At 34.6% G+C, this 10,916-nt stretch overlaps 2 protein-coding genes across 3 annotated transcripts; both read left to right on the top strand.

Moving 5' to 3' along the window:
- Positions 1–50: 50 nt before the first annotated feature.
- On the top strand, positions 51–3,626 carry LOC110688226 (TATA-box-binding protein-like). Of its 2 annotated transcripts, none has more exons than XM_021864944.1 (10): positions 51–207; positions 612–710; positions 1,535–1,622; positions 1,741–1,812; positions 2,103–2,153; positions 2,252–2,296; positions 2,405–2,497; positions 2,695–2,796; positions 2,887–2,960; positions 3,245–3,626. In XM_021864944.1, coding segments are annotated over exons 2-10 (603 nt in total). In that variant the 5' UTR covers positions 51–207; positions 612–633; the 3' UTR covers positions 3,246–3,626. The 2 variants fall into 2 exon arrangements, with proteins under 2 accessions (XP_021720636.1, XP_021720637.1); XM_021864945.1 differs by having other exon boundaries at positions 51–211.
- A 747-nt stretch (positions 3,627–4,373) lies between these two features.
- On the top strand, positions 4,374–10,812 carry LOC110688224 (bifunctional aspartokinase/homoserine dehydrogenase 1-like). The gene is made up of 12 exons (XM_021864942.1): positions 4,374–4,679; positions 4,766–4,916; positions 5,099–5,176; positions 6,066–6,181; positions 6,694–6,747; positions 7,576–7,663; positions 7,790–7,882; positions 8,683–8,723; positions 9,181–9,234; positions 9,314–9,477; positions 9,788–9,857; positions 10,332–10,812. Exons 1-12 carry the CDS (start codon positions 4,581–4,583, stop codon positions 10,455–10,457), a joined length of 1,134 nt encoding a protein of 377 aa, XP_021720634.1. The 5' UTR covers positions 4,374–4,580; the 3' UTR covers positions 10,458–10,812.
- Positions 10,813–10,916: the final 104 nt, after the last annotated feature.

Below are 10,916 nucleotides of genomic sequence, written 5' to 3'. Positions count from 1 at the left end.
AGAGGCGGTTTATGCATCATAATCTATTATAAATACCTTGATATTTAGAAAACTTATATAAAATCCCCAATCTTTCAAATTTCATTGACCCTTCTTTTTCCCTTTTTCTCTCTCCTCTTCCTCCTCTCTTTCACCGGCGTTTCCAGATCTGCAAACTTCACCTGCAATTCACGATCAGATCACCGGTTAAATCCCGGCGATTTTAGCGTCAGTGAGCTCTCTTTAATATTCATTTTCTCAATTTCCTTTATTTCTTTTTCTGAAATTGCAATTAATATTAGATTAAACAATCTTTTTATCACAAATTTGCCTACAATTTTCATCAATTTTTAGTATAGTCGGATTTTACTTAAACCCTAATTATAGGTAGGAAAAAGAAGAATTTGTTGAAAAACCCTCTTGTTTATTTCACAATTTTTGTCGATTCAAGCATGATGATGAACTGGGTATCCCTTTTTTTGTGTCAATTTTTTTTCTTAAGAGAAATTAAAAGTGAATGGAATTAAAAGAGAACATAAAAAAAAAGAGAATTTTAGTAGTTAGGAAATTGGGGTTTAATTTTAATTTAATAGTGAGTAAGTTAATAATTTTCCCTAATTTGATTTGAACAGAAAGAAAGAAAGAGGAATTGACATGGAAGAACAGGGCTTGGAAGGTGGTCAACCTGTAGATCAGTCGAGACATCCATCTGGGATCATCCCTACTCTCCAGTATGTTTGATTGAATTTGGGTTATTGAACCTTGATATTGGTAGTTAGGGTTTATTTTGAGTGGAATCATCAATAATATGCTTCAAATTATACTGCATTTATTTTTTTTGAAATTGGTTGATTGTGTTGTATTAGTAGTGCAAAACGACCTATATAATTATGCATTGATATTACAAAGTGATACTTTAATGTTGCATCTGGATTGTAGAATGAATTATGAGTCAAAACCAGCAATATTTGGTTAAATTGCCTTACGAAATTGAAGGTTTTTTGTCGTTTTCCCCGAAGATAACCCTTTTCGTCGAAGATTTATAATTGATTTTTCTTCACACCCTCTTTTTATGGTCTCTAAGATTAATCTTGTTATTTCTATTTTGTTTGTCCCACAAATATAGTTGAAACAAAACCTAGAAAGATTTTACATGATAATGTAAAACCGAGTTATCCGCTGCTTCTTGTATTATAAGTACAGAGTTATACGAAGTATATTGTTTGAATTTTGAAGTCAAAGTGAAGAAAATTCAGGTAGGGAGAGATTATATGTGATTATTGCTTCTGAGTGGCTGATGTTGTTAGGTGGTGATAGTGCTACGGTAGTTATTTGACAATGGATATTATTTCTTAGATGTTAGTATTTATGCATGAGTTGATGCTTATGATGTTATATTCCGGGGTTAAATTTTATGTTTCCTTGTGGTACGCATCTGTTTGCTTCTTATTTGGTCAACTTTCTTCATTATTGGCGGGAATCAAAGCTTTGACGTCAACATGCTGACTGTTATTAAATTTGAACGTTTTATCATGTTGACGCGTTTATTTTGTAGGAACATCGTATCAACTGTCAACTTGGACTGCAAGTTGGAGCTGAAATCTATTGCACTGCAAGCTCGTAATGCAGAGTATAATCCAAAGGTAGATTCTTAGGGTTTGTGATGTGCAGTGTAACGTGTCTGACATTCAATGAATTGTATAATTTTTTTTATAATTACCTAAAATACTTATAATTGTTTCCTATTCTGCTGTTCTGTAGCGTTTTGCGGCTGTCATTATGAGGATAAGGGAGCCAAAGACAACAGCCCTAGTATTTGCTTCAGGAAAGATGGTGAGCTTGTATCTTAGCTCTTTATATATAGGGGAAGGATGGATATATAATAGAAGTTCTCATTATGTTTTATCAGACCACCGTGTTGATTGTTTTGTGTTCACTTATACCACCTGAATACGAGTTGTCATGCATGTTAAACCATAGCTTCACTAACGATTCCATTTTATATTGGTTATCTTCTTCCTCGTTCTCATTATAGTCGACTTAAGAGATTTTCATTAAAAGTGTCTTTGAGTGGGTTTTTATTCAATGTGTGCTCATTCACTGATGATTATGTGGCAATCTAGGTTTGCACCGGAGCTAAGAGTGAGCAGGACTCAAAACTAGCTGCTCGTAAGGTAAGTCAATTTGCATTATTATTTTTGCAGATTTGTGTACTTGACTATTTTGTTTCTTGATGTTTGGTTATTATATCTCATGTTATTCTCTCTTTCAGTATGCTCGAATTATACAGAAGCTGGGATTCCCCGCCTCATTCAAGGTATCCCTTATTTGCTTTGTTTGTGCATCCTTTTTTCTTATATCTTGCCTTTTTATTTGCAGGGTTATTGTAGGCAAGTAAATCTCATGCTTTAGTTGCCTTTTGCAGAATTTCAGAATCCAGAACATAGTGGCATCGTGTGATGTAAAATTTCCTATCAGACTGGAGGGGCTTGCATACTCTCATGGTGCCTTTTCTAGTGTGAGTAATATCATCTCTGTTTGAGCCTGGCATTGTCTCTTTCTGATTGGAAGTATCAGGTCTTTGATGTTATTCAACTATATGTCATGTTCCTTCATAAAATGGCCAACAAAATGTTAGTAATAACAAAGTCAGGGATTCCAATGGAATGCTGTATTAACAATGTCAGAATTCCATGAAATGTTTTTGGTTTACAGTATGAACCAGAACTATTTCCTGGCTTGATCTATCGAATGAAACAACCAAAGATTGTGCTGCTTATATTCGTCTCAGGAAAGATAGTTCTGACAGGAGCTAAGGTGAGTTTATCTTGTGTTTTGTGTATTTTGTGTCAAACTCTGACCCAGGGTTTCTACTATGGATTAATTGTAACTTTGGATATCATGCAGGTGAGAGAAGAGACTTACACTGCCTTTGAGAACATATATCCTGTGCTTACTGAGTTTAAGAAAAACCAGCAGTGGTACTGAATTTCTTATCTTTTGTTTATACTTCATATTATTTTGATAGTCCATTGAAATTTTACTGGATGTTGTTGCTAATAGCCACGAAGTCTTAATTATTCTGATAGGTTGCTGAGAATATGATTGGGTAGGGAGGATAAGTACTTAAATTTTACCTTAGCTCCACCCGCGCCTGTAATGATTGGATAATTATTTTGATTGTTTGTTTTTCTTATCAGTGTTCTTTCTTTTATGAGCAGTGTTCTGTACTTATTTAACTGAAATTGCTGTTCCACTATGGCAGATAAGTTACAGAAGTTGCTGAGCATGCCATGCAAATTTCTGGCAAACTGTATATAGATGAAAGGGGATGCGGCATGCAGCACTGTTTTCTTTAGAAGATAAACGCTGTGGGTTTATTAGAGTTATCTCTCCTCCCCTGGATAAGCTGCGCGTTAGTAAATGCTGTCTAGAATTAGAACTTCTAAACTTTGACTTGAAGGTTGTCTAGAATTAGATTTTAAACTTTGATTTGAAGGTTGTCTAGATTTAGAACTTCTAAGCTTGGTATTGAAGTTTCTTCTACTGTTAATAATGGAACTGTCTGTATTAGTGCTCATCATAATCAATCCCGGTAAAATTACTTTCTTTGGATTTAATTGCACCTCATTTGATTTGTTATTGTCTTCCATTTTTTTTAATCTTTTTGTATGGTATGTTATGTTACTCAGGCCTTCCTAGTTCTTTCTTGAGGTCGTTGAGACTATATAATGTATGTCTAATATTTGCGCTATTAATTGTCTATATAAAAAGAAATTTTCAGTCAAAGCATATACGTGTAGCTAAAAGAAATCAATATGATACGAAGTAGTTAGGAGATAAAAGGCTTTGAGATACACTTCTACAATGCAGCCTTGTTATCCATTTAATCTTTCAACAGGTCCATAATTAATGTTCCATGATACCATCAAGATATGATGGGTATTTCTTAGATTGAAATATTTATTAAGCGAAAATAAATGAGAACTTGGGTAGTCACAAATGGCGAATTGACACCATAAACTAATACCTTATGTTTTTTTTTTTTTTTTTTTTGGGAATAATATCTTATGGATTTGGCATAAAACGAGATTAACCTCTTATACGCCAACTAATAGAGAAATATAATACCCAAACTACTATAGGTATATAACGGCCAATATTGATTGAGTTTAAACATAAATCAAATATACAATGTGTCAATGTGAGACTTGTATACACAATTTTTTTAGTGTTGATAAGAGCGCAATGAAGTCATGATGTAGAATTTTCCTAAAAAAAAGTAATAATGTAGAATGGATTCAATATTAGGTTTCTGTAAATTCACCGATAACTTAAAAAATCAACTTTATTATCGGTAAATAACACCATACAAACGATCCTCTTGTATTGTCGAGTTTTTAATGCCAACACGGGCTAGACAACGCTTCATCCACCATCATTTTTGCAAAAACTAGTCATTCAGTGCAAAAACAAACCCAAAACACAAAAACCCAAAACACCAAAACTCAATATCTCAACATCATCAATCAATCTATCATTCTACCAGTCTCAATCAGAATCAACTAAAACCCAAAACCTCAGTCAGAATTGATCCAAAGATGAAGAGCATTCCTTTGATAGTGATGGGTTGTGGAGGTGTTGGGCGTCAGCTTCTCCAACACATTGTTTCTTGCAGAGACATTCATGCCCTACATCATGTAATTCCCCCTCAATTTATTCACAGAATTGAATTTATTCACTTTGAATTTTTCTGGGTTTCATTTTGATTGTTTGATTTTTGCAGGGAGTAAGATTAAGAGTGGTGGGAGTTGCAGATAGCAAATCTTTGCTTTCTGTGCCGGATATCTTCACCACTGAGCTTGATGATCATTCTATTGGTGAAATTTGTCGCCTCAAATCCAATGGCTCTTCTCTTTCTTCTCTCACATCATATGGTGAGTATTTGGAGTCACGCACAATGATGTAGACGGGATTTGATCTCGGGTATTGGGGTGTACCAGTGTAGTGTCGCACCTACCCCATTATCTATTTATCTTTGTCTATTGATAGTTGTGATTTTTGAGAAATGAATCTGAAACTTTGTGGTTTGTTTTTTGATGGGTTTGGTTAAATGTAGGTGATTACCAAGTATTCTCCGATTCTGAAACAATCACTAATATTACTGAGATTGCTAGTCATTTGGTTCGATCCACAGGTTTGTTCCTCCTTTATTGAAATGTAAACCTAGGTATTTGATAGTAATGCAATGGCATTTTAGTGTAATCTCTAATCAGTAATACCGTGTTTGTAATTTTAGTTGACAAGTAATATTGCATTGACATTCTACTACTTTTAGTATTACCACTAAAGGAAGATACTAAAAGTAGCCCTAAGGACAATAGACAAGAAGTTAAATTTGAACATTTTATGACGGTGAATGAAACTTGGTATAGTAATAAATTTTGAATTAACATTGGTATAATTACTAGTGGTTTACCTATTCTTGTAAATTTGGGAAAGAAAGTTACTTTCATTTATTACATGAGCTTTGAGGTAAAGAAATGACTTCGACAAAGTGACATTTATCTACCCTCTTGAGTAACAGCCACTTATGTAGGAAGTTGGAGGTAGGTGTAGGAAACTAGGAATTGATCTCTGTTTTTCTGCCTACTGAATGCATCTATTCCTGTTTCCCTGAAACTTGTAGTTCAGATGCTTACTAGTCAGAGTAGTCACTTTATAAAACAAGGCTGGTTTACAAACTTTGATTTTGCATCACTTAATTGCATTGCTTCCCTATTCTCACTAGTCACTACCCTGCAATAAGATGAAAAGAAGAATAGTAATATTCCCTCTAATCCATGATAGGAGGTCTACCCATTATGCTAATTCGTGTAGGTTTTTAGGAACCTGGATATATAACTTGTGTATTTTGTATGAACCATGATAAGGAGTGATGTAGTAACTTACACTCCTAACTGTTAAGCCAAACAAATTTATGTTTCCAATTTCTTTTTGTGATAAAACCTTGCTTAAAGCTTAGAACACATTTTGTGTCCGTAGTTAACACTCAGCTTTGTGGCATTTCAAACTTGGCTTGACAGGATTGGCTGTTGTAGACTGCTCTGCTAGTTCAGACACTATAGGGATATTGCAGAAGGTAGCTGAAATGAATGTCTGCATTGTACTTGCAAATAAGAAGCCCCTAACATCCTCAATGGTAATAATTTGTTTTCATTTTTATGTGCACCTTCTCTGATTTTGGGGTTTAAGAACATTGAAGAAGTGGTTCCTCTAGGTTCTCCCATTCTTCTTTTATCCCTTAGCATCTTACATTTACCTATACATTACAAGACCGATGGATCTATTAATTGTTGTCTGATATATGCATTTCATCTCTCCTCCTTGGATGTATGAACTTTTCAGACTATTTCTTCAACTAGACAGAATGAAGTTAAGCCTTTATTATGTTTATTTTTTCCCCTATGCACCTGGATTATTTGCAGTTTGATCTTCCATTGATACGGTCTTCTTCACGATATAGCAGTGCCATGTCCTGAAAACTCTGCCACTAGTCCAGCTTTTCTTTTGTTTTGTGGTATCATCTGTAATCTTGCATATTATGCACCTAGATATTCTAGTGCAAAGTAGAATTTTTCCTTTTGGTGTATTGTTCATACATTAGCATGGCCGATCAAGTCCAATCTAAATAGATGCTCTTTTGGATTGCAGGAAGATTATGATAAGTTGGTATTGCACCCACGTCGCCTTCGACACGAATCAACTGTAAGTTTTATTCCTTATACCAGTGACCTTAAGTATGGTGAATGGAATGTGTAGAATGAATTTGGTTATCCTATCTGCTCCATTTAGATTTTTGTATCCTGCACTTTTATTTCACCCCCCTCTCCAAACCCCCCCCCCCACCCCAAAAAAAAAAAAAAAAAAAATGGCCATCTTTCCTTTTGGGAGGTCAATATTCCATAATACTTTTACTTATTTCTCAAAGTGATTGATACAACACTTGATTAAATTACAAGTCACAACCACATGATTCATGTTTCAAACTATACACTTCTGCCAAATTCATAAAAAATGACAAGTAAAAATAACAAATTTTCAGTGTTTGTAAAAAGTTAAAGTAGGCAGTTTTACTGGGATGGATTTAGTAATACTTATTTTCCATGCTTTATCTTCCCCATTTCTTGAAAAAAAATCTCTCAGCTAACTTGGCTTCATCTGAAGTATGACATTTTATAAATGCATCATAATTACGTTTACACTACTTAACCCTCAAATCTATCACTAGCAGGCTGTAGACATCAGGTCTATACCATTTATCCACTATCTTGCATGCTATTTGTATTGCTACACATCATTTTTCTGTTGCCTTGTCTTCTTGGCTGCTTTGCATTATTTATATAGAAAGTCCCATTCCATGAATTAATTCATCATGATATTATATGACACAAAATGTGCTGTTAGAATCAACCTTGATCTTCTAAGATTCATGTAGTAATGCTTTGTGTGTTTTTATTGTGCTCCAGCCCTTTCAATTTATATTAAATGCAATTGTGTCATTTTTTTTAAATAGGGATCTTGTATTTTTGGTAGGTTGGTGCTGGTCTTCCAGTAATAATGTCCATTAATCGCTTGCTTTCATCTGGGGACACTATCCATCGTATTGTTGGCAGCTTGAGTGGTATTACTACTTTGTTGTGTCACTGCTGACCCTGCACTTTCCTCTCAGCTTAATTAAATTTGTTGTATCCTGTGAGCCATAATTAGTGCAGGAATTATTCAAGTGTATCATTTCTCTTTCTGATAGGTACATTGGGGTATGTCATGAGTGAAGTAGAAGATGGGAAACCTCTTAGTCAAGTTGTAAAAACTGCTAAAGCTCTTGGTTACACAGAACCAGGTGTGTAGTTATTAACTTTCTATCGAAAAAATCATGTATTCATGGCTTGCATATGGTATACTAAATTTGGGAAAATATGATGCAACTTGTTGCTGTTGTGCATTTTATTAGCATCATAGAGCTATCAATTATTGGTTAGATGATCATTTACTGTGTGACCTGTGGTTTATTTATAAATGTGAACCTCTAGATTTGTCTCTTTTCTGCTTAAGGTGAGAAAAATACACAATGAGATCTAATTAGGTATGGCACTTCTCTGTTTTATGAGTGATTAGACCATGTGCTTCTCATAACAGGTAAGATAGTACATATAGAAGTGATAGAACTACAAAATGTGGAACATTTGGTCTAATCTCTGTTTCTGGTGCATTACTGTACATTATTTGGACATATAGTAACTAAAGCCAATGCTTATTGTAAGATTATAATACTCACCATTTTACGACCTATGGGCATTTCCACACTCTATAACCTCTGTTCTTTTTCCATCCCAAACGTTATGGGGTATGGGAAGTATAAATGAGTAATGATGAAAAGGATCTCTTTTTTAGATCTGGCATTAATTGTTGTAATAGGTTGAACTAAAGTTGGACATGGTTTACTTATGTTTCTGCTGCGATCTTAAGGTACCTAGTGTATTTTTAATTACATATTGAACAATCAATAGATACAACATATATGATTTTTTATCTCATCATAGAATTGACCGGAGTTGAATATTTCACTTTTTAGAATTGAGACACAATGTCTCAAAAGCGCCTTTCAATTGTGATTGATTGATTCTATTCTTGTGACTACAGATCCTCGAGATGACTTGGGTGGTATGGATGTTGCAAGAAAGGTTGGTGCTAGAACCAAGCATAATTAGCTTCGGAGTATTATCAATTTGTTACTATGTCTTGTATTGCTTTTTGGTCATTCAGTTATCATGATAATAATATGAACTTTTAGTGCTAACAGCCCAAGAAACCCTAAACAATCGTTTACTGCTATTTGTTGCACACTGAGCATTTGTTATCTGGAAATATTTTCATAGACCAGTGGCCCCATAGTCTTTGATCAATTCACTAGCTTGAAAATGCATTATATGCTTAAATATTAATCAGAACTCACTAGCAATTGTTTCAGCCAGGAAGCTAGTTTGTAACTACTAATATGCTTGACTCAATATATTTTAATATCATTCTGTGATGCTAAATTGGCTGCTGTTTTTTGTACTATTAATCAGCTGTTGACGCATATAACTAGAGTCCTTGTGGTGTTTGTATTCTGAAATTATTTTGGTGGGTTTGAAATAGGCTTTGATTGTTGCTCGTCTTCTCGGACAACGACTTGAGTTGGACAGCATTAAGGTTCGCATTAATAAGTGTTTTGAACCTTTTATGCCTTTGGCAAAGCATGACTGAGCTCCTAATTTTGTATGATATATAGGTGGAAAGTTTATATCCTGCTGAAATGGGACCTAATGCAATGAGCGTGGAAGATTTTCTTGCTAATGGTGTTTCACAACTTGATAACAGTCTTGCAGATAGAGTTGAAAAAGCGGCTTCCAGTGGAAATGTGCTACGCTATGTTTGTGTCATTGAGAGTTCTAGGTATTAATAATCTTTCTTTCTTTTTGTCCTGATTATGCATTTAATACTTGTAAAAAGAAAAGAATGTTCTAGCCAAAGCAGGTACCAGTATTCAGTCGACAGATACTAAATTAGATTTACACCCTCCATCCTTAAATAATAGGCCCTGTTATTTGTGGTCATTATAAGAAATTTGGCTAAAACACCATTACTATCCTTCTTAATTTAGGAGAACTTGGTACTGAACACGTGTTATTGCTATTTTAGCCAGGGGATTAATCTTGTATAGCTCTGAAAGATGTTCTGCTGCTGTGGCTCTCATCTTTTGTAGGTGCGAGGTTGGAATTCAGGAACTTCCCAAAAACTCTGCCTTGGGAAGACTAAGAGGAAGTGACAATGTGGTAAGTATTTGCAAAATTTGGTGTGTAATGCCCAACTGTATTTGACATCATCTTATGACAGCAATTCAGTATAGTGCTTGTCTGTAGGTGTGGAGCTCTTATAAATACATTGATTTGCCTGGGTCTTATTATCTTTATCTATAATTGGATATGGTTTTTGTGCTATGCTACTTGAATTCGGGTACTTGTGTCAGGCATGGTCACACGGATATCTACCCAAGTGTCATACTCAGTTGTTTTCAATGAAAATTATGTGTAGCTTTGTAAATTAAACCAATGATTTTTTTATAAAAAGGCCCACAGGTCGTGCCTCGTGATACTGTGTTTCGTCTCAGCCTGTCCCGGCACAGTGGCATTTCAATGCTTTTGTTGATGCTTGAAATGGATTTGTAGAAGTTTTATGATTTTATTGAGCGTTAAGTTGGTAAGGTGCTACAACCTGTAATCCTGACTATTGAAGTGTGATACCTGCAGCTGGAAGTATACAGTAGGTGTTATAGCGAGCAGCCATTGATCATCCAAGGAGCCGGAGCTGGTAATGACACGACAGCAGCTGGTGTCCTTGCTGATATCCTTGATTTACAGGATCTCTTTACTTGATCAAGAAATTGTTTGTATCAACTTTAAAAAATACTGTTTAGCAAGCTTCCAAGATGCAGAAAAGGGGATATATCCAGAGTTTTCAGGATTTAGATCTAGGAAACAAATGATTTGCAGCGCTTCGCTTTCATCTTCTGACTATATCCGCAGCAAGCAAGTTATTCCTTCCATTTGGATATATTAGTCACTTGTACATTTTTAGAACGAACTGAAAAAATTGTCATATTTGCTAAAGTAGTAATGATGCTTTGTGAATGATTTTACTATTCTTCACCAAGATAAAGTTATTGAGGAAGATTTTGAGAATGGTTCAATTATTAAAAAAATTGTGTGAGTGAAATTATTTTATGCTTAATTGATTATTGATTGGGAATTGCTTGACTATATTAATTTTTATTGGAAGTAATAGTTTTTCAAGGTACTAACTATTGCAAATTTTGTTAATTCGCTTATTTTATT

This window comes from Chenopodium quinoa, unplaced genomic scaffold (genome assembly GCF_001683475.1).
Source record: "Chenopodium quinoa cultivar QQ74 unplaced genomic scaffold, ASM168347v1, whole genome shotgun sequence".
Classification (NCBI taxonomy): Eukaryota; Viridiplantae; Streptophyta; class Magnoliopsida; order Caryophyllales; family Amaranthaceae; genus Chenopodium; species Chenopodium quinoa.
This window is presented reverse-complemented; position numbering and strand designations above follow the sequence as displayed.